The following is a 27,009-nucleotide window of genomic DNA, read 5'->3' as shown; positions in this document are numbered from 1 at the left end:
CAGTGAAGAAAATAAGTATTTGAACACCCTGCTATATTGCAAGTTCTCCCACTTAGAAATCATGGAGGGGTCTGAGATTTTCATCGTAGGTGCATGTCCACTGTGGGAGTATGAAGTGTATCATTTTAAATGATTTATTTGTGTGATACAACTGCAAATAAGTATTTGAACACCTGTCCATCAGCTAGAATTCTGACCCTCAAAGACCTGTTGGTCCGCCTTTAAAAGTCCACCTCCACTCAATGTTTATCCTGAATCAGATGCAGGTCGCTAGCTGCATGAAGACACCAATCAGTAAGACTCAAACTTGTAACATGGCCAAGACCAAAGAGCTGTCCAAAGACACCAGAGACAAAATTGCGCAACTCTATACGGCTGGAAAGGGCTACGGAGAAATTGGCAAGCAGCTTGGTGAAAAAAGGTCCACCGTTGGAGCAATCATTTGAAAATGAAAAAAGCTAAACTTGACAAATCAATCTCAATTGGAGTGGAACCCCATGCCAGATATCACCTCGTGGGGTCTCAGTGATTCTTAGAAAGGTGAGGAATCAGCTCAGGACTACATGACAGGACTTGGTCAAAGACCTGAAAAGAGCTGGGACCACCGTTTCCAAGGTCATGCATGGCACGGAAGGTTCCCCTGTTCAAACCAGCACATGTCAAGGCCTGTCTTAAGTTTGCCAATGAGTACTTGGATGATACAGAGGAGTCATTTGTGGTCAGATGAGACCAAAATTGAACTTTTTGGTCATAATACCACAAACCGTGTTTGGAGGAAGACGAAGGATGAGTTCCATCCCAAGAACACCATCCCTACTGTGAAGCATGGGGGTGGTAGCATCATGCTTTGAGGGTGTTTTTCTGCATTCAATTTTATTTAAAATCTAATATGAACCTGTGGCTGAAAAGCAAAAGCATGGCAAGTGAAAGGGCGCAAGCGTTGCCCGTTAGCTTCTCATACTTTTGCTTTTATTACTCACCCGTTTCCTCTGTTTGTGTTGTTGTGTTGAGTTTTTCTTTTGCTATGTGCGCGGCAGTCAATGGCCTGTTTTGCAGCTGCGTGGCGGGCCTTCGTCATGCTCTGACATACAAAGATCAGTTGAGATGACTTCGGCATACTTCCTTGACACCAATGAATGCTTTCATTATTGTTTTTAATCAACTTTTGGCCTTCTCGTCTAGTGACAGCGCAATGTTAACGGTTATCATCATTTTGAGGAGTCACTTCGCTCCTAGATTCTGTCGGCAACCGTGAGGCTTCGTCACTCGCCGGGAGGTGCGAGACACGACGGGTATTGTCGAAACGGTGAGAGGAAGGAAGATGGCAGCTCGGCCGATAAGCATCAAATCGAATTAAAGCCAGTGAGACAGACATCTGTCTCCAGTGACTGCAGCATTTCAGATGTTTCTGTTTTTTATTTTTAATTAATAACAATGCTTGTTTGCGTTGGTTTCTGTTGGGGTCATCCTGATTTCTGAGTTCAGTCAAGGTAATCGCAGAGAACCATACACGCTAACTCGAGCGGTTTTTCAAAACGGGCCCTGTCCGCCTCAAAATGGGTGAAAAGAACTGAGGGGTTTTGTCCCTGTCATGATGCATAATAAGGGAAATTCTAAACATCAACATCAGAAAGAAAAGTTAAGGAAAATACTGTAGTTTTTTTTGTTCTCCAAATAAACATTGCGTCACTAAAAAATATCCCCCCTGATCTGGAAGGGTTCTTCCCAAACACGTCTTCCCAGATCTAACTGTTATTGCCCGGTCAAACGGTGGAGTCCCCCGCAGGAGCGCTCTCCAGGACTCCCTGTGAGGACTCCACATAGGGTGGGTACGCTGACCTGTTGTTTGGTGCATAGGCGGAAACAACAGCCAGGACCCGTCCCCCCACCCCAAGGTGTCACTGTAAACGTCGGTTGATGGTCTGCGTAAGTACGTACGTGAATCGGATGCAGCCAGTCATCCCTCGCCCATTGAATCGCATTGTAAAATGGTACAAACTGAATAGTTTTGTGTTATTTTATACTTTCATGGTTAGGCGGTTCTACTGCCTCATTTCGAACATCCACTTTGAACGCTGTGTTTTGTTCGTGTGTTTCAGATGGCTTGGAGGTTTTTCCAATGCCGTTGACAGTGATCATCCACTGCGTCCACGCTGATATTCTCTGCTAGAGGGCCACCATGGCTTTTTGCAACGAAAGCCTGCTGGAAGGATGCGACTTCATGGAGCCGGAAGACGCCGTTCAAGCCACAAACAGTCCTCCCTCCGAACCCGGGACACCTCTGATATCGGTCACGCTGCGTGTGACTCTGGCCGCCATCATGATCTTCATGATCACCATCGGTTTCCTGGGCAACGCCATCGTGTGTCTGATCGTCTACCAGAAGCCGGCCATGCGCTCCGCCATCAATCTCCTGCTCGCTACGTTAGCCTTCTCCGACATTATGCTTTCACTCCTTTGCATGCCCTTCACCGCCGTCACGCTGGGAAGCGCCAATTGGAGCTTCGGGAGCGGCTTCTGCCGCGCCTCCATCATGCTCTACTGGCTCTTCGTCCTGGAGGGTGTGTCGATACTGCTCATCATCAGCGTGGATCGCTTCCTCATCATCGTGCAGCGTCAGGACAAGTTGACCCCGCACAGGGCCAAGGTTTTGATCGTAGGGTCATGGCTGCTGAGCTTGTGCGTGTCCTTACCATCCGTGGTGGGCTGGAGGACAAGCACGGCGGGAGCAGGCGACGTCTGGGTGCCGCAGTGCGTGCTGGGATACAGCGAGTCCGTGGCCGACCGCGCTTACACCGTCCTCTTGGCGGTGGCGGTCTTCTTCGCCCCCTTTTCGGTCATGCTCTACTCGTACATGTGCATCCTGAACACGGTGCGCCGGAACACCCTGCGGGTCCACAGCCACGCCAGCGAGCCCTCCTGCCTGCCGGCCCTCAACCAAGTCAGCAAAATGAGACTCATCGGGCTGCAGAGACCCCCGCAGATCAAGGTGGACATGAGCTTCAAGACCCGCGCCTTCACTACAATCCTCATCCTCTTTGTGGGCTTCTCGGTGTGCTGGCTGCCTTACACCGTGGTCAGCCTCCTGGCCGTCTTCAGCCGCCGCTTCTACTACAGTCCCGCTTTCTACCCCACCAGCATAGGCGCACTGTGGCTCAGCTACCTGAAGACGGTTTTCAACCCAATCATCTACTGCTGGAGGATCCGGAAGTTCCGGGAGGCCTGCCAGGAGTTCGTTCCCAAGACCTGCCGCCTGTGTCCCAGGGTGGCAGGCCGCAGCCGAAGGCGAGTGCGACCCAGCAACATCTACGTCTGCAACGAGACTCAGTCGGCTGTCTGAAGGACACAAAACCTCTGGGATTCTGGAGTCTACTTATTGTGTTTGTCTCAGATTCGATGGCCAACGCGGCGGAAGAAACAAAATCGTATGGTCCAATGTCAACATCTTTGTCTTGTTTGTGATCCTTCCATCATTAGTGAACTCTTGTTTTGTACATTGACTCACAGCGCTGACAAGGGATGGGCGTTACACTGCTTGACTGATTGTTACGATTTCAAAATGATTTGTAATTGGAGAATATCACTCGAAGACAATGAGGTAGTGCACCATTGCCTGACTTTGGTGCAATTCCCACTCAGTGTAAATGGTAGCCTATCTCTAAAAGTCTAAGAACAAGTGGCATAGAAAAAAGTAGAAGAATCTTTTAAACATAAAACCCACTCCCCGCCCGGACTGCAAACAAACGGCGTTTAGCCACAACGAGCTAAGTTTCATTCACAGACACATTTTCGGAAACAGTCAGATAAAAAAAAAGCGTGCAATGGTCCAGACGGGGCAACTAAAAAGGCACCTTCAGGTCTATTTTTTTTCAAGTATGGATTATGATTCGGAAGGGCGTGATGTTGCTTTTAAGGATAACAATGTCCAAATTCTGTATAGGGAAGACTGCTGGGTTGAAAAACTATGTGAGAGAAGACGTGGAGCTAGAGCGGCCCTCTCAAAACACAGGAGGAGGTTCGCGCCGTCGCCTTTCGTCTTTCGACAACAATTTGCTGACATCTTCCCCCCTGAGGATCGTCTCATTGCGCAAAAAGAGTGGAAACTCAATTTTGACACCAGGCAGATGAACGTGAATGCAGGACAACAGCATCAATTCTGCTGTGATGACCCCAAGGATGGGGGAGGGGGGCACCCTTCAGAAACAAATACTCTACAAAGAGAAACTCCCGAGATTAAAAAAAAAATGAACTGAAGAAAACTTTAGCGGTGAAACGTCTTCAACAAAAAGGAATAGTCCAGTTGTTTTGACAGACAGATAACAAAAGATTTACTTGGTTTTTTTTATTTCACACTTGACTGGTGGGCAGGCAGTCTGGAGACCCGACTATTTGTATGCCAACAAAAAGTCACTTGTAATAACATGTCCCCTTTAAGACACAATCACTTTACAGTCGGTTCTGCACAGTTGAGAGAATTCTCGACGGTCAATTTGTGGATTCTTTCGCCCGTTCTTATTGCCGATCATTCTCATGTCGATTTTGTTTGTCACACCAAAAGAAAAGGAAAAAAAAAATGTGATCATTGTCCAGTGATGTTCTCAGAAATTGCTGCAGGAAGACAAAGCGTAAGAACATACTTGGACTAAAAATGGGATAACAAGAACGGAAACAGACAAATAAATGTGATTTTTAAAAGGACTGACGGTGTGTATGGTGGGAAAAAAAAAATACAACAAAACATTGAGGTCATCCGCTTCGACAATGTAAACAGCGCTGGGGTCACGTGATGTGATTTTATTGCCGCGTTGCCGGGATACGATAGACGTTTCCTTCCGACGGGTGTTCACTTCAATGAAAACTATTGATGCAGGCGGACTAAGCAGAGTGGAGATCGTTTTAAATAAACTGAAAGGACGTTTGGGTTTGCGAGACAAATATGGAGGGATGCCGCAAAAACGGAAAATAACTCCTTTCGGAATAGGAAACGAAATCATTGTATTTTATATATATATATATACACACACATCTATCCATTTTCTTAGCCGTTTATCCTCACAAGGGTCGGAGGAGTGCTGGAGCCTATCCCAGCTGTCAACGGGCAGGAGGCGGGGTACACCCTGAACTGGTCGCCAGCTAATCGCAGGGCACGTAGAGACAAAGCAGTGCACTCACAATCACACCTAGGGGCAATTTAAAGTGTCCAGTCAATGTTGCGTGCTTTTGGGATGTGGGGGGGAAAACCGGAGTGCCCACCCGGAGGAAACCCACGCAGGCACGGCAGAAAGAATATGCAAACTCCATACGGGCGGGTCCGGGATTGAACCCAGGACCTCAGGACTGAAGCCAACGCTTTACCAGATCTATCTAGCTAGCTAGCTAGCTAGCTATAGCTAGATAGATAGATAGATAGATAGATAGATAGATACACAGCAGGGGTCGCCAACGTGGTGCCCGCGGGCGAATGGTAGCCCGTGAGGACCATATAAGGCGCCCGCGAGGTATGTTCTAAATATACCGTAGACCACAAATTGTTACTATTATTTGTGCTTTAAATTCTGAAGCTGACTTGCTTACATGAATTAAAATTTTAAAATACCTGTAATATCATTTACTACAATAAATTAAAATGAAAATATTTCATGTACGTGTAATGAACTGAGTCTGAAATTTTCATATGATCGGTGCTCACGATGTAGTATACTCATACATAATGCTGATATATATCGTATTATGGATAACCTGTTATTATTTGACGTCAAAAAGCTTAAACATCCAATAAACACGAGTAAAATCTTAATATGGAGCTTTCAAATTATGATTATTTCATTATGAAATCAACAATCGAACATATGACTTGCGGATGACCTTCCTCATCCATTCGTTTGAAAAATTCAATATAGCCCTCCAGCACAAAAATGTGCCAACTCTTTATTGAGTTCGGGTTTGTTATACTTTTAATTTTACAATACAATACTGTATTGTTTTTTTGTTTTTTTGAGTATCTCCCGCTAGATGGGACTCTTCCAGCCACAAACGCCCAAAGAAGAATACAAGGGTGACTCGGAGCATGCTGGGAAAAACAGACATGGCGACGCTCACCGAGTTAGCTAAATACGCTTCAGAAGTAGACGTTTTACTTCATCCTGAGCTTCTGTCTCAGGATTTTCTCCAGTTAATTTTAAATGAGGTGAGAAATAATCGGGTTGGCATACTCGGCTGACATTCAATACCTGTGCTAATATTCGTATTTTTAAAAAAATGGCCTTCGCTTACCGGATTTTTGACTTGTGACGTAGAAAAAGATCAATTCCAGAGTTTGTGGGAGTCGGGAGCAGCTCGTAGACCTCTACGTACGACATGTCATCCCGCGGCCTCAGCGGACTTTACCCAACAACCGATGGGGGAAGAGGATGGCGAAGACTCGCGGCGGACCGGCACCGACCGGCCTGCGGCAGGACAGGTGAGCCGCTGAAACGTAAACCGGACGCACCCTCAACCGGTGCTGAGGCGGAAAAAGGGGGGTTCCACGGCAACCAACCATTGGGGGAGTCAATTTGATAAAAAGATAAATGAAGTAAATCCACTGTTGTCATTTTGCAGGAGAGTGATTTGAAGTTTTATGGCAGCACAAAAATCGCTGAGATTGAGTGATATCCAAAAGATTACTTTTTGACACACAAAAATGGTTACTTTTTGACATTGAAATTGTGATCTCACTCATAAATTGATATTCTTACTGTCGCCACTTTTACTCTGACTTTACACTTTTCAAAGATTAAAAATAATCTCACTTTTTTCCCCCTCAAAACTGCACAATTTTCATCTTTTAAATTTAATTTATACAGGTCAATTGGCACAATTTTACGCCTTTGCTACTGGAGTGGTTTTCTTTTTGTACTGTTTTATTTTATCGCATTTTTTTTTCTTTTCAGTTCCCCGTTTCTCCTTTTCTGTGTGCTGTCGCTTCCAGGGACCACCTGACTTCCTCGCGTCTCACTTCCTGCGGCTCGCTAAAAACGAAGAAGCCGGAGACGAGCGCGATGTCGTCGTCGGGAGAGGGTGACAGGCTGAAACCCCCTCCGGCTTTAAACCTGGGCAACCCCATCCGTCGCCTGTCCGGCAGTTCATCATCAGCGTCGCCGTCGTCTTCATCTTCCTCTTCCAATCAGACGTTTTCGCGCTGCTCCGACACGGCGAGCCTAAAACGGGATGCAAACTGCTCGGTAAGAAGAAACACGAGTTGCACGACAGCTAACAAACATACACTAGATGTAAAAATTCATCACACCGTCGTTTACATGCTTGCTAATTGATTTTTTTTTTTTTTTTAAATCAAACGTAAGACACAAAAGAAATATATAAAGTAAAAAAATGTATTTTACATGTTCAAGAAGTTAAAAAAAAGTGTCTGGTCCAGGCTTTTGTGATATAAACAAAAAAAGACACCAAGATATATTTAACGTTAAAAATCAATATGACCTACAACCAATTTTCAATAATTTCTATGCACGTAATCTCCTGGGTAGCCCAAAACTGCTTAATCTTTTCCTGATTTGAGAAATTGCGTTATTCTACAAGCAGTATTTAGAAGTTTTCTATTTCTCCGACATTTGTAATATTTTCATGCACTGAGGTGTCCAGTAAAGTAGATTTATTAATAACATATTATTTTTGTGGTTGTGTTTTGCCATGATGTCTTTCTGAGGGAAGTGAATTTTTTCCATCTTTTTTTTTTTTTTTTTTTTTTTTTTTTTTTTTTTTTAAATCTCTGCTTTGTCTTCAGGGTGTTCTGACGTCTCCAGAAGTGAAGAAAAAGATTCAGCACGTGACTTGGCCTTGATGACCGAGTGACGTTCACCGCTCGCTAAATTTTGTTGTGCCCCCATCACAGTGATTTTACCAAATAAACTCCAATTAAAACAATGATCAATAATCCATCTGATTCCTTGAAATGATGTATTTTGTGATGGTTGTGAGGCCGCACTCACAATCACACCTCGGGGCAATTTAGTGTCTAATTCATGTTGCATGTTTTTGGGGATGCGGGAGGAAACCGGATTGCCCGGAGAAAACCCACGCAGGCACGTGGAGAACATGGAACCCTGGACCTCAGAACTGTGAGGCTAACGTTTTCCTTCTGATCCACTGTGCCGCCTTGGGATTATCAATGTGAGAAAATTTCGCCTAAAATGAAAGTGGCTGGAATGGCCCCTTCAACCTGAGCACAATGCAAAATCAAGATTATGATTTCTGGAGAAATCGAGCCTTTATGGTGAATGTTTCTGCGTCATATCGCCCGACGGGAATCCTGCTCAAAAATGTGTTTAAATCAAGAGTACAACTGTATAACTTCATTCATTCTCAACATATCTGCTGAAATCTTTCATTTCCCGCAATACTCGAAAACTCCTCCGCTGACAAGTTCAAGGCAAAAAATATCCACCGACAACCTCGCGTGGCTCAAGGTTCTCCGAGTACACGCATCAAAATTAATGTTCCGAACGGCGTTGCTTGCTCAAAATGCGCAAATAGCGTAAATGGAACATTCGGCAGGTCGCATCGTAGGATGACTGGTTCGAACGTTGGCCTCACAGTTCTGAGTATCTAGTTCAAATCCCGGCCCCAACTGTGTGGAGTTTTCATGTTTTCTCTCTCCTTGCGTGGGTTTTCCCTGGGCTCTCCGGTTTCCTACCACATCCCAAAAACATACATTAATTGGACACTAAATTGCCCGTAGGTGTGATTGTGAGTGGGACTGTTGTCTGTCTTCAGGGTGTACTCTGCCTCCTGCCTGATGATAGCTGGGATAGGCTCCAGCACTCCTGCGACCCTTGTGAGGATAAGCAGCTAAGAAAATGGATGGAACATTCATTGGAAGAGCAGTGTTGGCAGTAGAATAGGTAATGTACTCTAATAATCAGTTTTCTTGAATTTATTTATCATGGAGAATTTAATAACTGTTGAAGTGCTCATTCAATTTTTTTATGGAAAATATCACAAAGATTGGGGTGGGGGGTGGGGGGGCACAACAAACATGTGAATCCTCTTGTGCATGATGAACAGTGACATTAATGATTCGTCCTAGCAAACTGGAAACTGGTTCCCAGTAATTAGATTCCTCGGAATCGTTTGTTTGCTTGCCTGACGATTGCGCTGATGAAATCCTAAAAAGAAGCAAAATGAAAGCTAAAACTTAACCGTGGCTTGGCCACTGCGAGCTCACGTAAATGTGCCTCGTTCTCCTTTTTTTTTTTTTTTTTTTTTTATTTCTGAGGAGGGGCTAATGCGACTCTCTTGAGGCGGACGTCTCAAATGTTGCTTTCTATAATTGCGCTGAAGGTCAAATATGATTTTCTTTTGAAATACAATTTGATGTCTCAATGAGTTGCGGACAAAGTTGAATGCAAAAGAATCCCAGTAGATGTGCCCAAATGTCGGAACAAGCCATCTCAAAAATGGAGGGTTGGAGCAGAAATGAGGCATTATGCCTTGTTAACACTTTTATTTCGAATCATTCTAGTCTATAAACGTAACTTCATGCACATCTACGTTTTACGCAAAAGTCTATAGCAAGTGTTGCACAGAGGCTAATCCGAACACGACGCAGGGATTAATCAAGTTAGAAGCGTGCAATCTCATTCATGTCGATTCTAGACATCATAATTGCAAACATGTCCTCTACATTCATGCAAGTAGATATTCTGTTAACATTTTGTCATCAGTTCTAGTCAAACGGTAATCGTGCCGTACAACAATGTACATTTAGACGCGAGTAAAGGCGCTGCAGGACGTGCCGCGTCTGCTGGATGTTCGTTTTCACGTTAATTTCTCTCCGCGTGTACGCGTGCGGCAAGCGGCCTTCAGATGTCTTTGCCGCACTCGGGGCACAGGATGTCGTCGCGCTCGGTCAGGAAGCCGCGGCCCACCAGGGAGACGGAGCACTTCTTGCAGTTGAAGCAGTCGTTGTGCCACTGGCGCTCCTCGAAGGAAATGTACTTGCTGCCTCCGAGGCCTGAAAAAGACCCAAATTACTCAAAAACTGAAGTCATTTCAAGAACTTAAAGAACAAGATCCCGGATACAAGCGGACAAAATGAGTTTCCTTGCTAGGGTGTCCGGGCTCTCCCTTAGAGATAGGGTGGGAAGCTCGATCATCCGGGAGGGGCTCAATGTCGAGCCGCTGCTCCTCCGCATTGAGAGGAGCCAGATGAGGTGGCTGGGGAATCTGATCCAGATGCCTCTCGGCCGCCTCCCTGATCAGGTGTTTCAGGCATGTCCCACCGGAAAGAGACCCCGGGGACGACCCAGGACACGCTGGAGAGACTGTGTCTCTCGGCTGGTCAGGGAACGCCTCGGGATCCCTCCGGAAGAGCTGGAAGAAGTGGCTGGGGAAAGGAAAGTCTGCGTAATCCCTGCTGAAACTACTTCACGCGGAGAAGCGGTAGAGAATTGATGGGATGGATGGTCATCTTTTTCTGTTTGGAGGCAGTAGGGTATGTCCTACTAGAATAGAGCAGCCAATCATATTGCAGCGTGTTGCAGCCATAAATTCTGGAGAGGGGTGTGTCCTCCCTAGAACTCGAGTGGGATTCCTAGTAATGTGTCAGGAAAGTCCTGGAATAACTGCAAAGGGGAAACGATTTTCGAATGGTCGTTTGCCAAAATGTACGCTGACCAGTCCGGGGTGTTCCCCATGACCCTAACGAGGACACCGGCGATATAAAATGGATGACCGGAAGATATTTTCTTACCGCTAATGGGGGTGGTGCAGGAAGCACACTTCTTGGCGTAGAGGTTGCAGAAGCAGTTGAGGCAGTAGGCAAAGTCGTCTCTGGAGGTGAACCTCTGGCCGGACAGCTGCTGCTTGCAGCTAGTGCACAGGAAGCAGTCCTTGTGCCAAGGCTGCTCACGGTAGGTCACGCCGCCAGTGGTGATGGGCTACGACGGAGCGACAACTCGGTGAGCCCGTTGCCGTGCCGCTGTGTTATTTTGGAGCTCCTCCGGTTGCCCACAGTACCTTCTTGCAGAGCACGCACTGCATGGCGAACTGCTTCTCGTAGCAAGGCACGCAGAAGTTGTGGTTGTCCTTGGGGATGAAGCTCTTGGTGCCGATGGGCTGCTGGCATCGGTGGCAAGTGAAGCAGGTCTCGTGCCAGCTGTTGCCCTTGTGCTCCATCTTCCTGGAGCCTGCACGGGAAAGACACGGTGAGAAAATGGGGGTAAGACGAAAAACCTCCCTTGATGGAGTGTTTTCATTTTTTGCGTTTCAGCCACCAGGCATGATGGTTTTCTTGCACTCGTGGCACTTGGAGGAGTATTCGTTGGAGTAGCACTCGGTGCACAGGAGCTGCTCGTCCTTGGTGGAGAAGGGCTTGTCCACCAGGGAGCGCTTGCACTGGAAGCACTTGAAGCAGTCCTCATGCCAGTGGCGGTCTTTGTAAGACAGATCCTGTTTCAGGAACACGGAGGTGCATGCATTAGCGCCCGACAGGTAGGGTGGGAATTCCGACAGTCGGCAGACAGTAAAATTTTGAGAACTGAATTATTGGCGTGCCCTCACTCTGGTATTGCACCCAATGGGTTTCTTGCAGTCCTCGCAGGTATTGGAGTACAGGCTCTCGTAACATTTGACACAGTAGGGATTCTCCTCCCGCAGCACGTACTTCTTCCCGAAGAGGGACTCCTTGCAGTAGTGGCAGTCGTAGCGCTCAGCCATTTTCACCCACGCTTGATCCCCTAACACAGGATCGTAAAAACAAAATCAAAGACGCACAGAGACAAGCGCGAAAGGTCGTGTGTTGTTACTGCGTTATGCTTTTGCACATTTCAAATTTCTTGGTGTTATCTCTATCTCTCTCAAGGCTCCTGTTTTCTTTTGGCTCCTGTCGAGGAGGTTATAAATAAGCCCCGTCAGTCTATTTGGGGTGCGAATTGCGGTCGGGGTGCACACACGCAACTTGTGCATACCATGGCTGACCCTGCTACTGTACGCATCCATCAGCTGTCAGCGCCACAGTATCTCTTGTCGTTTTGTGTGCGTGAGCGGTCGCGCTTGGAATAACGGCCACTTGCTGCTGCTGCAGCTGCTTGCATGCTAACCCCCCGCCGTGGTTCTTCCACCTGTGCCTAAATGTACTGAATTATGAGCTGTTTCGTGGACTGTAAATCATTTTTGGCTGTCAGGGGCCATTCTAAAGATGTTCATTTTCCAGCATTTGATTGGCAGGACCGGGTCAAATGCTCTCGGGGGTCGCTAGGTTTCTCACCCCTGCTTTTGACTGTTTAGCCCACAACCCATCTGCGCCTTGACCCGGACCTTTGTCCATATCCAGAAGCTAGAAAGAAAGTAACTTCCCAACTCTTCCGCACTGTCTAGTGTCCCTTCCGGATACAGAATGTCCCACTCAAAAGACCAAATTTTTGGAAAATTCAAAAGAGGTTTCGTCTTTCCGTTGGCCCCGCCCACATTCTCTCATTGTCTGTCACTCTCCGCCATGACTCACCTAGCTTATATAAGGATTTAGCTGCCGTCTAAAAATAAAAAGCGCTAATCTGAAGACCGCCACAAATACAACATGCCGGGTCGGCCCGACACGTCGGGCAGCTGTTTGCCGGATACTCGGACTCCCTTTGATGGCGGATAAGCGAAAGCTGGTGAGATGAAGAACCATCGCGTGGGTCGTCAAGGGTCTAGACCTGCCAAGTCCGGCACAACTGTTCTTGAGATTTGCATACCCCGGCTGAGAATAACATCGTAGTAGCACGATATTTTTACCCAGTGCTAATTGGAGTATTGTGATTTTTGGGAGATATGTGCATACCTTAACGATGATGCTCTAGCAATATTTTGCAAATATAAACAAGGATATAACAAAATGGGAATTATGTGATGATCAATACATCAAATTTTCTCCCTCAAATACCTTTAGGACAGAATTTCAATAAGGTAGTGTTGGAATAATTGTGAAAATATTTACAATAAAAAGAACACACAAATAAATGTTTTCCTTGCAATATTACCATAAAAATGACTCACCATACAATATTATTGCGATACGATATTGATATTGTTCCAGTATGAGATATGATATATTGGAGGGGGGGATAAAAAGAACCTCAAATACCGTGACTATTAATATAAAAGTACTATTTATACTCACATATCTGTCAGCAACAGTATCTAATCTTAGGTCATCGTTTCTATATTGGGAGATTAAATGTATTTCAGTATCGACACGTTATCCTCCCACTATGGCATTCTCTGGCTATTTTTCATAGATGGCGGCGCTCTTTGCATCACGTTTACATTTCGAGGATGCGGGAAATGTCAGGGAAAGCCGCCGGGCATGTCCCGCAAAGCCTCAAAACGCACCATCCTCATCCGATCTCCGCCCTGAACCGCGTAACTCGCTAATGGCATAATCTCACTCAAGTGAAGACTTGAAATGGAACGTGCGGATTGGACCGGATATGAGCGCGGTGGATGCATTCAGGGGTGAAAAGTGAAACAGAGCGAAGGGGGTGGGAAATGGCCTCTGGGGTGAAATTTAGGACGATAAGAATCAAAAGAGATCGGTGCCCGAAGGCCCGACGGCGGCCTCTTTGGGGGATGGCGGTTGAAGGAGAAAGGTGGTGGAAAGGTGAAGAAACTGTGGAAGTGGAGTGAAAGGATGGATGGGGGAAGAAGTTGAAGATGACTGGGGATGAGCGAAGGATAGATGGATGGATGGATGGATGGATGGATCGGTCTTACCTTCCCGTATGAGGAGTTTGCGCCTGTGCGAAGTCTGGACCAGACTGAGGTCTGACTCGCTGGGAGCTGTCTAGTCAATTGCATAACTCCACCCATCAGGGGCTAATTGAAAACGGGGACGGCGCAACATTAAGAGTGGGTGGGTTGTTATTGCCCCCGCCGTCCCCACCACCATCCCCTTTTCGATCTAAAAATACAGCAGAGCTTCTCAGAGATAACCTCCGAGGCCCCCCCATTCACTCAGTGCCTCCCGGAGTCGACCGTGTGGCCTTTTACGGTCTCTCGGCCAGTTTACCTTTCACCGTCGCAATGAAATGTTCATTCTCAACAGTTGCTGCAAATTATTTTGAAGCTTTGCATCTATTCCCCCCCACCACCCCCCGCCCAAGCTTTTCCAGTCTCGGCAACAATCATCCCAGATGGGAGATCGTACACAAACGCGCGCAAAATGTTACGTAACTTCGCATTATTTCTTACATGGAAATGGACACCCCCCCCCCCCCCCCCTCCAGAGGGTCGGTTGTCCGGCTAAGATTGTCGTCCCCCTCCCCACTCATGTGTCTCAAATGTCTCTACCTCCGCTCACCGCGGAGGACGCATACAATCAATCCCAAACATCCAACATGTTGGACATTGTATCCAGGCCTGGTGATGACAGACGGCCGCACGGTGCCAAATAAAAGCGCTATTTTCCTCACCCGCCCGCCCACTCACACACATATGTACACAGATGCCGCTTTGGTTCTTCCACCCAAAGCCTCCCTCCCGCTGTCTCTCAGGTTTTCCCGATCCGTCGGTCCCCTGGACCCCCTCCAGCGAGAAACGCGTCAGCAGCGCTGCACTAAGCTCCGCGTGCTCTATTTGTGGCCCGCCAAAGAGAGATTAGTTTGTGCGGGGAAACAGAAAGGGGGTCTCAACAGCCCGCCGTGTTCATCTGATGTGCTCGGCAGCTCGCTTATAGCGCAAACTACAAGGGGACGTAAACACCAAGCGAGGTCAAACAAATTTTGTCACTTGGAGATTTCAAGAAGAACTGGAGAAAATCATTTTTTTTTCAGTCGAATAAAATCAAGAATCAAGTCCTCGTTTTACAAAAATGAATAAATCGTAATTTGGATTCATGTTGAAATAAAGTGATGACGTTATGGGAATAAACTTTGGATTTATAAGAAATTTCATGATAACGTCACCAAAGGAAAAGTTGTAAATGTACATCAGCTGCAGGAAAAACTTAATTTCACAAGGATAAGGTCAAGTTGCGTGAAAGTGTTATTCAATATATAAAACTTGTTTTCTTTACGTTTCAGAATATTCCTTTAAAAACATAATTTAGGGATTCAGATGTTAAGCCTGTTATGCATCAGAACTGTAGAGACCAAAGTATGAGAAATAATTTGTAATATCGTGAGGCAAATTTGACAAACAACCAAATTGAGTCATAATGTTGCGAGAATGTAGTCACACTAAGTTCAGAGGTGTTAGATAATAAATTTACAAGAAGTATTAAAAGTAATTTTAAGATTTAAATGGAATTCTACCCCAAGTAAGTAGAATTTAATAACGAGTTCGCAGAATGACTTTCAACAACTCAACGAAATAACAATTCGACCATGGAAAATCTGATATTTTTGAAAGAAAAGACAGAATATTGTCATATTTTTAGTTTGAATGTCATGATGATGAAAATTACCATAATTCTCGGCCTAGAGAGCGCACCTGGTTATAAGCCTCGGTACACAGAAAGAGTTTAACGCTAGTGCGGGGCCAGCATTAGCGTGGCGCACTAACGCTAGCGCCGCATCACCGCATAAACCACAGGTTGAAAGCGTGTGAAAAAACTCATAGGCGGAAAATGACGGTATATTAAACAGACCAAATAAACGAACGATTTTCTATTTAATGAACATCGATTACGAACTACAAATCGTTTTCACGAGGGCTATACACAAGCAATGAGCTCGAAAAACATATTTTACATTATATTTCTCTCAATGCTAGAAGAAAGTAAAACAGCGCATGGCATCAAAAAAAAAAATCTTTAAAACGCGCTCAAAAGCGGAAAGTCAGACAAACACGGCGTGCCCTTTAACTCCATTTGGCTAATTGGGCGGGAGACGTGTGGCCGAACAGAAGACAGAGCAACCTGTTGTACTCGTTCGAGAGAACATGATTCGTAATTGATTGGATTACTCTGCCGCTCACAGAGACGAGGCATATTTTCATGCATACTGTATGTTTTTGTTCCACCGGATAATCACGAGATATTCCGACATCTGATATTCTGATATTCTGAATTATTGTCAGAAAGAACCGTTCATCGGTTCGCCAAACAAACTCATCATTTTTGACCAAAAGACAAAGCATCTTTGTATCGCTTGGAAGATTCTAAATACTTGATGGCGACGATTAAAATGTGAATATTTTTAAAAATAAAGTCGTGATAAATTTAAAACGGTCTTAATTTTGTGAGAATAGTCATATCAATTTCTGAATTAACTTGTGATTCAACAGGACTCCCGTGGCCCACGAAATGGTTCCATTTTACGCCTAAAATTTAAAGTGTGAGTAATTTTTATGCCTATCGTAATTCCCGGCCAACAGAGCGCATCTGGTTATAAGCCTCGGTACGCAGAAAGAGTTTAACGCTAGCGCCACGCTAGCGTTTAACTCTTTCTGTTTACCGAGGCTTATAACCAGTTGCGCTAATGCTCGCGCCGTGCTAACGCTAGCGCCGCATCACCGTATAAACCGCAGGGTTGAAAGTGTCTTGTAGGCCGGAAATTACGGTACGGTACTTGTGCATGTGCAATCAGTAAATTTGCACATTTTGACAGGAAAACGTACAACAAAGAAGATGGAAGGGCTAATTAGCGGGAAAATGACCACTGTAATCGGCTAACGTGTGAAAAGAGGCGAGCCTTGGGCTTATCAACCAAATGTACAGGTCACTTGTAAAAGTATGTAGACAAGAGAAGGTCGGCAAATCCGAGATTAAGCGGGCTGCGCCATATTGGGTAAATTTAGGGGGGACATTTGTCATCGGCAATCGAAGCGGCTCCTTTTATTCTGTAAATGCGGCGCAACCGTTCCCTCTGCGTAAGAAAACGAGCTTTATTAGCACATTATTCACTTTATTTGGCAGTGTGGCAACAGATAATGCGGCGACTCCTCTTATCAAATACAAATTACAAAAATAAAAAACAATTTTTCTTTGCCCCCAACCAATTATTGCTTGTTTAAAGTTATTCTGCACTTTTTGACTTAAAAAAAAGTTTACAAGGCTGGGGTCCAAGTGGCTACAGATACGGCAATGCACTCCCATCCTAGCCTACTCTACTACTAAAGCACACATTTTAAGCAAAAAATAAATGAATTTCTTAAATTATTTCATTATATAAAGTATTTAAAATATACATATATTTCGACTATGTAGCTTATTATCAGGAAAAGCTAAAAGAAATTCAAAAAAAAAAACCATTTTTTTAAGGCTTGGAACGCATTATTTCTTTTTCCATTAATTGTAATGGGAGATCTCGCTTCGGATTTTGAACAAATCACTTCTCGAACCACCTTCTGGAATGGATTGTTTTCGAGAACCGTCCTTGGAGCTCAATATGTTTTTGCCTGTGCTGTGATCAAACTTGACTTAACCCGACCACGAAGAAATCTACTCTCATTTTAAACCAATTTTGAAGTTGCAATTCATTCCAAAACAAATAATAATAATAAAAGATCTTAAGCACTTCTGCCTCGACTTGTCCTGGTAACAAGCCGGAATTGTCACTGGCCCCGCGGGGGGGACATGCAGCAGGACAGTCAATGTGCTGTTTTAGTAAGCAACACAGCTCAAATGGCCTCCGCTCTGAACTATTGGAAGTGTGTGAGGAATATTAAACGCTACATTCGATTTCAACTATTTTCTTCCCTGGCAGGGTGTCCCATTACTTTTGTCCAGCTGGCCGGTGGTGACCCCCCTCCCTAGCCTCCCCCCACCCTCCCCCTCCCTCCCTCCAGCTCAGCTGTGCAGTCCAAGGGATAAAAGTGCAGCTGTCTCGTGATGCTCCAGCTCGCCGCGTCCTTGTGCCGCCAACTTCGGCGTCCGCACGGAAAGGATCTGGAAAAGACGGACCCCGCCGTCGTTTTTTGGGCCGTTAACCATCGGAATTCCTACGGCTCGTCAATTTCACCGACCCCACCAACGGGCGTGAGCGCCATAAGCAAGGTCTCGCAAAAAGGCAACTTGCGTCCGATGGACGGGATGAAACCGTTTTGAGTTTCCTCCCGTGACACAAGAACGGCGCTCGTATCGATCGACACAAATATCGGCATCCCGGATAAGAATGTCCCCAATAAGAGGCCCAATCATTTTTTTTTTTTTACAATCCAAAATCAATCAAAAGTGACTCATTACGAGGTCAACACATCACTGGCTTTATTATTTTATCTAATTACGCTCATAATAATCCAGCACCAATTCCCCTGGGAATGTCATAAGACTGGAACGGAGTCCAGAAGATGTCAGAAGCATCATTTATCAATTAAAAAAAAAAATAAAATAATAAAAAAGCCATGAAAAGAGGTTTTTGACCAAAAGACAACGTTACTATTACAGAAGCAAAAAAAACCTTATAAAGGTCATTCAGAAATTTATTTCTAAAGAAATGATCAACGTGTAATGATCCTTACTGAAAACTCTTGCTAAATATGTGCCACCGGGATTTGAATTAAAAATGCAGCTGAAAATTTTACCATGTAAAATTCACATTATTTCAAAGCGATCACATTTTCGATAGCTGTATTTCAGTTGAACTTTTCAATGTTAACAAATTCTCCACATAAAAAAAAATTTCAAACGCAATATTTTCACTCTCCTGAGATTCAACTGGCTACAATTGACCCCTCCGTACAGGGCACTTAACCACGCCTCCTGAAATGACGTCACGCCACGTGCGCTGATGTAAGACAAACAGTAAAAATGGCAAATACAATATAATACATTCTGAACTGAGACAGACTCCATGCTTCTGATTTCATTCAATCATTCATACGGAGCAATGTTATGCTAGCGGAGAACGTCTCATTCATTTATACGAGACGTGTATTAAAAATCAAATTTATGGCATATCTTCGTGCAAACACAGTCTGGTTAACTTTCGGCCGCGAGCCAGCAAGAAATCGATACGTTTGTGCAGTCCGATCATCGCTAAATATCGCTGAACAAAGAATAAGTGTGTCAATCGTTCACACGCAGCAGTGTTATGCTAGCGAAGAACTTTGAATTCATTTATACGAGACGTGTATTGAAAATCAAATATAGGGCATACCTTCGTGCAAACATATGTGTTCCGGTTGATATTAGATGGATTTAGTTGATGATGCGGTCTTCCACAAAGTTTGACCCATCGAAGGCATTTTTTGTACTGGGTCTTCGGTTTTGGAAAGGGTACGAATCGAACTCCACCAACTAGCCTTTCAGGATACCCGTCGTCACTATTACAAAGTCCGTGACTACACCTCTTAACCATATTTTTTGTTAACCCAAATACGCGATAAAACGCTAACAAAACCTATACTGGACCATGCAATGTTGACTGAGAAAATGGCGGGAGCAAAAACGGGCTTTGGTTTATGCAGATCTCCGGCCTCTGATTGGTCAGTGACGCGGATTGCGCAATATCGACGGAGGGGTCAATTGGCTGTCTGAAATTCACCGTCTAAATTCAGTGTTAAGAAGGCAGCCAATCCAGTTACGCTTTCTCAGTCACGTGACATCACATACTAAGAAGGCGCAACTGGATTGGATGGCTGTTAAGTTCTGACCTGAAGTGACCCTTGCCTGGTGCCACGGACGCTGAATTTCAGACAGCGAATTGTGGCTCGTTGAATCCCAGGAGTGCACGGTGACGCAGCTGGTAAAGCGTTGGCCTCACAGTTCTGAGGTCCCGGGTTCGATCCCGCACCCGCCTGTGTGGAGTTTCTCCGGGCACTCTGGTTTTCTCCCACATCCCAAAAACATGCAACATTAATTGGCCCCTAGGTGTGATTGTGGCCGCGATTGGTTGTTTGGCTCTACGTGCCCTGCGATTGGCTGTTAACCAGTTCAGGGTGCTCCTGCCCGTTGACAGCTGGGATTGGCTCCAGCACTCCCCGCGACCCTCGTGAGGATAAGCGGCAAAGAAAATGAATGGGTGGATGGATAGATTTTGAATTCAAATCCTGGTGGCACATATTTACTTCCATAGAGAACGACATAGAACTGAATTGTGGAGATGAAGCGTTAAAGACTTTTCACCAATATCAGTTGTCCGGATTTTTGGGTGTCGTGGCTAAAACGAAGATCAAGCGCGTCAACCCAAAAATTTAACCCATTCCTTCTGTCAGTGCTGTACGGTGCCATTGTTTGTTTGTTTGTTTTTTGTACCGTTAGCTTGACTTTTATGGCTATTACATTTCTTTGTCCTCATTCTTGAATTTGATCTTCACAAAGAAAAAATAATCTGAATTCAAAGACCAGCAAAAGTACTTTTTAATGCAAACGTACAAAAACTAGTGGACTGCAAAGTCATTTTCCATAGTTTCCCAAAAGGTTCCGCTTTAGAATTTTACCACCTTGCGAGCGGTATCGGCAATCCAGTAAAACTGATTCAAGTCAAGCTCAACGGTTGCGAACAAATTTTCCATCCATTTAGAAAATATTTACAAAGCATTCGTAGGAATCTTAATGGCATCATTTGCGCACACGCTTCACCCCCGAGAATTTTTCTCGGGTTAGCGTAGCGATTCGCCACCCGACGCGCAGGCCGGTACGGACTGCCGGGATCCCGCCTGGGCTCGTTTTCAACGTAAGCGCTGGCTGTCATCGAGACGGCGAGTGTCTATATATGACTCGGCAAATCCACGCGCATTTAAACCGGTGTTGTGTTTCCAGGCAACTCAATCCCCGAAAAGATTAGTGGGACGTTTCAACGCTTTTATCTGGAAAATCTCTTGTCTTTGTTCTATTTGTTCGCACGAGCGCTGCAGACACGTCGACCTGACACTCTGTGTGTGGAAACATAGATAGAATGTCTTGCGCTCACCTTGCGCCTTGCTGTATTATTTGCGCAGTAACTTGTTTCTTTGGCACGCACGATTCGACTGTTTTGTGACATCACGAGCAGCTCGGAGGAAGTCCCAGTGGCGTGCGTTAATCCACTTTTAATAAGCACAAAATGATTGGAGGGAACCAAATCAGATAAATATTCTACTTTTGAGAACTTTGTTGTTGCCTCTGCTACGCCCTTCATTTTCAAATTGGAGCGTTTTACTCTGACGGGATGGTTTTATTCAGAGGGACGTCCTGTTTCCTCCTTGGGGCAAAACTCGAGTTTCCGCTGACCAAAAACCATCCAAAAATGACAAAAAATGCAAAAAGCACTTTTTTTTTTTGGTAGCTAGAACTCGGGCACACCGCTGTCAAGTTTCCGCTGATCCTTTTCTAAATTCAGAGACTGCGTGAAAGACGCTTGGCTTTCCCTGCCAACTTTTCGGGCCCTCTGTTTATCCGGCAAACGCCGCCCGTTGCATGGCAACAGCGGCTGGGACGGCTGCCGGGCCGTTACCGGGCCGCGGGTGTCCGAATGCAGCAGCGGGAATTCGAAACCGAAGGTTGTTTGCTCCGATAAACTCCACAGTACAAGCAATAACTGTGAGTGGACTTCCAATAATTATGTAGATGTAATATAAATATTACATTTACCGGTTCAGTTTCCTCGCCCACTGTCACTTTTACAGTTTCTGGAGATGCTTTGTTTCATCCTTCTGTATTTTCTGTATTTCAAAGTAAACATTTAGTTTGCAGTTGCATTTGAACACATCTGATTATTATAACTTTTATATTTGGAAGGACTTTTTTTATATGCTGCACTTGTACCCAGATTCTGTCTGCCCTGCGACTGGCAGCCAACCAGATCAGGGTGTGGCTCCCCCACTCCTGCCCGAAGATAGCTGGGATAGGATCCAGCGCTCCCGCAACCCTTGTGAGGATAAGCGGCTCAGACAATGGATGGAGGGACACTCCTCGCGGTACTTTACCCGTTAAAATACTGTAAATACATCTTGTTTTTGTTGTGTGGTGGAGGTGTTGTACCTACTGGAAAGAGAATGAAAAGTGAATGTATACACGCCAGATTTGCACCCAAAACCTCAAAAGTGGGAGCCAGATTATTTACAATATTTCACCAATGGAATTTTCCGATGGCAACCTTAAGCTCCGCCCCCCTAGCCATGCCCCACAAGCTTTCAAAATGGCGAATGAACAGAACACGTTTGAAGTCGATTCTCTGTCGCGTATTCCAGATAATATCGGGGTATGTTTTTTGTCAAATGCGTCAGGCTCGTCCCGGAGAGTTCTACAGGGGAGGTCTCAACTATTTCACGCAAGGATATGTACACGGGATTAAGATTTCGGACGGAGCGGGACGCAATGTCAGAGCTACAGCGAAACGTCGGCAATCGATGCAAAAAAGTTGGACGCCTCACAAACTTTGTATTGAGATCCAACAGGATGAAATAGTGGAATCGTACTGCGCGTGTAAAGCAGGGTGAGTACTTTTTTACTTGGAAAGATCACGAGTAATATCATCTTTAGAAGTGTCTTTAGAAGAAGAAGAGCGGGTGTATTCATTTGACTCGGCTCGTAATGGAACCCAGTGCTCCGTCTTAAAAGTCTGAAAATAGACATTTCTCTTGCATGACTTGGCGCATTTACATATCACTAACCCGACTCTTGGGCATAAAACATGACACACTTCATTCGGGAGGTCAGTGGTACGCTAACAAACTGAAAGTTGTTCTCCTGCACTGATAATAAGCCAATCAAACTCAGAGAAGATACTTCTCCCTCACTTACCTTCGAACATACAGCCTTGTGTTTGTCGCTAGTGTCCACGTTTGGTTGTACTCGTGCTCTTCCGCAAGGCTCAATCCATCGTAGACATTTCGTCAACTGTGTTTTAGGCTTTGGAAAATGAATCAACCGGGCAGGATTTCTTTCATCGGAATTGCACATTCCCCAAGCACCTCTGAGGACCATTTCCTTCATAACATTAACTTTTCCAAGCGCACGCTACTGTCAACCAGCATTGCTTGCGGGACGATACGGCGAAAGGGGCGTGTCAAGCCACGGGTGAAGACAATGCGGCTATCTGATTGGCTATAATTGTACGAGTGATTGACAGGTCGGAAAGGTCCATTGTGGGCGAGAGGCGGGATTTGAACCAGAGTTCTTTGAATTGCGGGGCAGATGCGCCAGGCAGTTGTTCACCGTTCCACGTCCAGTTGTGTTTTCAGATTATTGTTTCCTAATTTTCACGAGGACTTTTTTTAAAATTTTCAAATGACCTCTGAGCGGGAAAGGTCCCCGTTTATGTCGCATCTGTGCAGTACAATCTTGTAATCGGATCCACACGAGTTGTAGAATATCGTTTTAAAACGCGTACCCAGCCCGGCAACATATTATCGAATTTAGGCGTCGACACGCGTCCAAAACAAAATTCCGTATCATTTCTTTTTCCTGCAAATGAAATAATAGTTGCACAGGGGATTCCATATCCAAAGGATGAAATTGCGTACCGAGACTCGGACCCGTCTAATGCGCAGTGTGCCGTTTCAATTCATTACGGCGCATTCCGCTTGAGTCACGTTTCACGGGCCGCCCCCCCGGGCCGCGGCATAGCTCACATTGCCCGGGAGTCACGCCGAGTCCGGTCCGCATCATCACTTCCAGACGGAGGGGGGGGGGGGGGCTTAAACGCGGCCGACCCTCGGTCAAAATAGACCTCGGGCTCCTCGGCCTTAGCAACTGGAGCTGGCGGCCCGCTCGGCGGGCGGTCCGCTGCCGTCATTTAACTCCGGCGGGTGAAAGGCGAGCGGTGGATACAGAAAAGCGGGCTGAGGAGGGAGTCCTGGCCCGGGGGAAGCCGTGGCAAGTGGGGGTGGGGGGCGCTGACTAGTGTAACTCTGACTTGATTGATATGTCGTCTTCTGTTGAAAGTGAGGACGTGCAAAGGGATTCAGTTCGTGTCCCCCCCCCCCCCACTCTCTCTCTTTCTCCGTCTTCTCATCAAGTGCATGCCGCCAGGGTTATACTCAGAACCGGACCAGAATTTGATGTGTTGAATTTTCTGCGTCAATTCCAGATATTGACGTGTCCCTTTTCAGATATCCAATCAAAGGCAAAATGACCTTGTAAGATCACAGGTGTCAAACTCGAGGCCCGGGGGCCATATCCGGCTCACCACGTGACTTTATCTGGCCCGCAAAGGAAAATCTAGTTTGTCGACTTCCGTGGTTCTTGTGAAAATCTGGAACAAAATTTCGAATTGTCATATTCCATAAATGATAACGTTGTGATATTACAAGCATTTTAGAATTTACCAAACATGAAAAATATTCTTTGATTTCTGATTCCAAAAAGTTCATAAATTGATGTAAATACGATGAGGCGAGGCAGCACGGTGGTAAAACGTTGGCCTCACTTTTCTAAGGACCCAGGTTTGATCCTGGCCCCACCCGTGTGGAGTTTGCATGTTCTCCCTGTGCCTCTGTGGGTTTTCTTCGGGCACTCCGGTTTCCTCCCACATCCCAAAAAACATGCTACATTAATTGGACACGGTAAATTGCCCCTCGGTGTGATTGTGAGTGCGGCTGTTTGTCTCGATGTGCCGTGTGATTGGCTGGCAACCAGTTCAGGGTGTCCGTTGACGGCTGGGATTGGCTCCAGCACTCTCGTGACCCTTGTGAGGATAAGCGGGTTGGAAAATGGATAAATGGACGGACATCTCCAACTGAACTGTGGACATCTATGAGGAGAAAACCCGTACGCGTGAACGGCAAAAGGGGCGTTGCAGAAAACTGAAATACAGATCTTTTATCTGTCGTTTTAACTGGTTATAATTCCACACATGAAATTCCATATACGAAAGACAAGATCACGGACGCAAGTGGCCGAAATGAGTTTACTCTCCCTTCGAGATAGGGTGAGAAGCTCGGTCATCAGGGAGGGGCTCAGTGTCAGGCCGCTGCTGATCCGCATTGAGAGGAGCCAGATGAGGTGGATGGGGCCTCCCCGGTGAGGTGTTCCGGGCGTGACCCCGGGGACGACCCAGGACACGCTGGAGAGACTACATCTCTCGGATAGCCTGGGAACGCCTCGGGATCCCTCTGGAAGAGAGTGGAAGAAGTGGCTGGGTAAAGGGAAGTCTGGATATCCCAGCTGAAGCTACTTCCCGGAGAAGCTGTAGAAAACGGATGGATGGATAATTCCATAAAGTCTATGACAGATGAAAATTCCTACAATTCCAAGTACAATTATGGCAAGTCAGAAGGACATTGGTTGATATCTATATCATAATTCTTTTTAAATCTTGAATCTGCTCTCCAGGGGGAAAGCAATCCTTCACCATGACATCACTGACCTTGGTATTTTGTTCCACTTCATACTATAACATTGCAGTAAAATATGGTGCTTCTCACGCATCCGTGACCCTGCTGTACTTCGACGAGCCGACGCGCACGTGCCTTTCGTTATCATCGTTATCATCGCTCTCATAGTTTTCCAATTAGTTGATTTTGAAAGGGAAGCCTGTCACGACTGTCCAATATGAGCGTTCATGTGAAAAAGGGCCAAGGTGCTCTCGGATACTCAAGACCCCCGTGGAGGTCAGTCACGAGACGTGCGCCACCGATGGAGGAAGTTGAAGCGCTCCATTACTACCGCAAACAGGAAGGGGCCCAGGGCGGATCCCTGGTGCAGTCCCACCTTCACGAGCATCCCCAAGGCAAATAATGCATCAGGTCATGTGCTAAAATGGTAAACCAAAATTAATATTGCCAGTAAACACTCCACTGCGTACTATTTTTTTAAAATAATCTAGTTATACTTCATTCTTGTTCCAGTTATACTCAAATGAAAAACATCAGCCCAACTTCATAATGCAATTTCTTTCCAGCCACTCCTTCCTGTGTATATATATATATCCAATTTCAGTCGATCCACAAAAACATATTTCGTGGCTGACAAAAGCTTGCCAAACAATACGGTGTACAACAAGATGGATGGGTTGATAATTGTGTTGACAGTCCAACTCGAATTGGCTAACGAGTTAACAAAAAACAACCACGTTCTAATAAAAATGCTTCAGACTCCTCATCTGAATGTTATAATGTAATATGTCTTCACAGCAGGTCAGTTTAAAATTAACTAATTTCCCAAAAATGTTTCACTCTGTGAGAAACTAAACCGTCACACTCCAATTTATAGATTCTGTAATAATAACATAATATTATACCAACAACAAAGCGCTACAACTATATTATTATGATATTATTACTGCAGTGGTCAGAGCATGTACTGTATGTTCTCTTCATATTGAATTTTTGACAATTTCTCTCCGCCCCTTTGATTTATTTGACAGGTTTCGAGAGCTGTTGGTGTATGACGTTTTGACTACGTCAGAAGTCTACGTCATAGTGAAACGGTGGACCGCTTTGTTGTAATGTTGGATTCCAGCGGTAGGGGGCGACAGAACTGAAATCTTCTCGCTCCCATATTCTGGGTTCCATGCACTTCTGATTAAAATCCTCCACAAGAGGGCGACATCATCCCCCTACAAAGTGTCGCTCTTCCTCAGGGCCTCCAGTACCAGTCCCGGCGTTGGTGACGTCACCGCTAGGACCGGCGATCAAAAAGTCAACCATCGAACGGGGAGATTCGAACCGGAAATCAGAGCTTCCTTCAGGCGCAAAGTCGACGGCTCAATGGACACCAAAACAGAAATCGCCATCCGCCATCTTGATACTCCCAAAACAACCATGCCGACCTGTGCGTTAATCGCCAGTTTCGTGGTTGTGAGAAAACATTCCACAGGTAAGTGAGAAAGATTTACTTTGACACTGTTAAACTTTGTATGTAGAGGGTCGTTTTTTAATTTTCTGATGAGCTTAATTCACTTTTGTTTACGGTTTTTGTTGTTCACCGTTCACTCTCTGCTTCACCTTTATAGGCCGACGGTTTTTCGTGAAAAAGCGATGTCAATATTTTCCCAAACTTCATCAGTGGATAAGCAAGAAAACACATTTTCTGTGAAATTTTCGATGAATTTCATAACACAGAGCTCTGCAAATTGAATTTGATTTTAAAATTGGAGGAAACACGTTTAAATTTTCTGTCTGAAATGGGACGGCGCAGAGACGACAAATGAACAATGCGTTTAGCAT

General features: G+C 45.4%; 4 protein-coding genes and 1 long non-coding RNA gene across 7 annotated transcripts in view; 3 read left to right on the top strand and 2 right to left on the bottom strand.

Moving 5' to 3' along the window:
• LOC133512670 (uncharacterized) overlaps window positions 1-6,371 on the bottom strand; it is a 47,260-nt gene extending 40,889 nt beyond the window's left edge. The window contains exon 1 of the long non-coding RNA XR_009798237.1: window positions 6,274-6,371. This is a non-coding gene — a long non-coding RNA (uncharacterized LOC133512670). The remainder of the gene's footprint in view (window positions 1-6,273) is intronic.
• gpr45 (G protein-coupled receptor 45) lies at window positions 2,177-3,354 on the top strand. Its single transcript, XM_061842406.1, has one exon. It carries the CDS (start codon window positions 2,180-2,182, stop codon window positions 3,338-3,340), a length of 1,161 nt encoding a protein of 386 aa, XP_061698390.1. The 5' UTR covers window positions 2,177-2,179; the 3' UTR covers window positions 3,341-3,354.
• On the top strand, window positions 6,020-7,937 carry c14h2orf49 (chromosome 14 C2orf49 homolog). The gene is made up of 4 exons (XM_061842495.1): window positions 6,020-6,187; window positions 6,297-6,460; window positions 6,971-7,223; window positions 7,784-7,937. Exons 1-4 carry the CDS (start codon window positions 6,068-6,070, stop codon window positions 7,838-7,840), a joined length of 594 nt encoding a protein of 197 aa, XP_061698479.1. The 5' UTR covers window positions 6,020-6,067; the 3' UTR covers window positions 7,841-7,937.
• Window positions 7,938-8,070: 133 nt separating this feature from the next.
• Window positions 8,071-27,009, top strand: part of nck2a (NCK adaptor protein 2a) — a 44,621-nt gene continuing 25,682 nt past the window's right edge. Inside the window, exons 1-4 of the mRNA XM_061842490.1 lie at window positions 8,071-8,900; window positions 21,669-21,816; window positions 26,208-26,304; window positions 26,424-26,659. The gene's annotated coding sequence lies outside the window, so the exon portion shown is untranslated. The remainder of the gene's footprint in view (window positions 8,901-21,668; window positions 21,817-26,207; window positions 26,305-26,423; window positions 26,660-27,009) is intronic.
• On the bottom strand, window positions 9,483-21,519 carry fhl2a (four and a half LIM domains 2a). Of its 3 annotated transcripts, none has more exons than XM_061842492.1 (6): window positions 19,077-21,519; window positions 11,560-11,735; window positions 11,274-11,448; window positions 11,017-11,186; window positions 10,751-10,937; window positions 9,483-10,012 (listed from the first exon to the last, which is right to left on the bottom strand). In XM_061842492.1, the coding sequence occupies exons 2-6, from the start codon at window positions 11,713-11,715 to the stop codon at window positions 9,861-9,863; spliced, it is 840 nt and encodes a 279-aa protein (XP_061698476.1). In that variant the 5' UTR covers window positions 11,716-11,735; window positions 19,077-21,519; the 3' UTR covers window positions 9,483-9,860. The 3 variants fall into 3 exon arrangements, with proteins under 3 accessions (XP_061698476.1, XP_061698477.1, XP_061698478.1); XM_061842493.1 differs by having other exon boundaries at window positions 20,832-21,519; XM_061842494.1 differs by lacking the exon at window positions 19,077-21,519 and adding an exon at window positions 13,753-13,778.

Source organism: Syngnathoides biaculeatus, chromosome 14 (genome assembly GCF_019802595.1).
Source record: "Syngnathoides biaculeatus isolate LvHL_M chromosome 14, ASM1980259v1, whole genome shotgun sequence".
Taxonomy (NCBI): Eukaryota; Metazoa; Chordata; class Actinopteri; order Syngnathiformes; family Syngnathidae; genus Syngnathoides; species Syngnathoides biaculeatus.
Note: the sequence above shows the minus strand (reverse complement) of the source record. Positions and strands in the feature narration are given on the sequence as shown.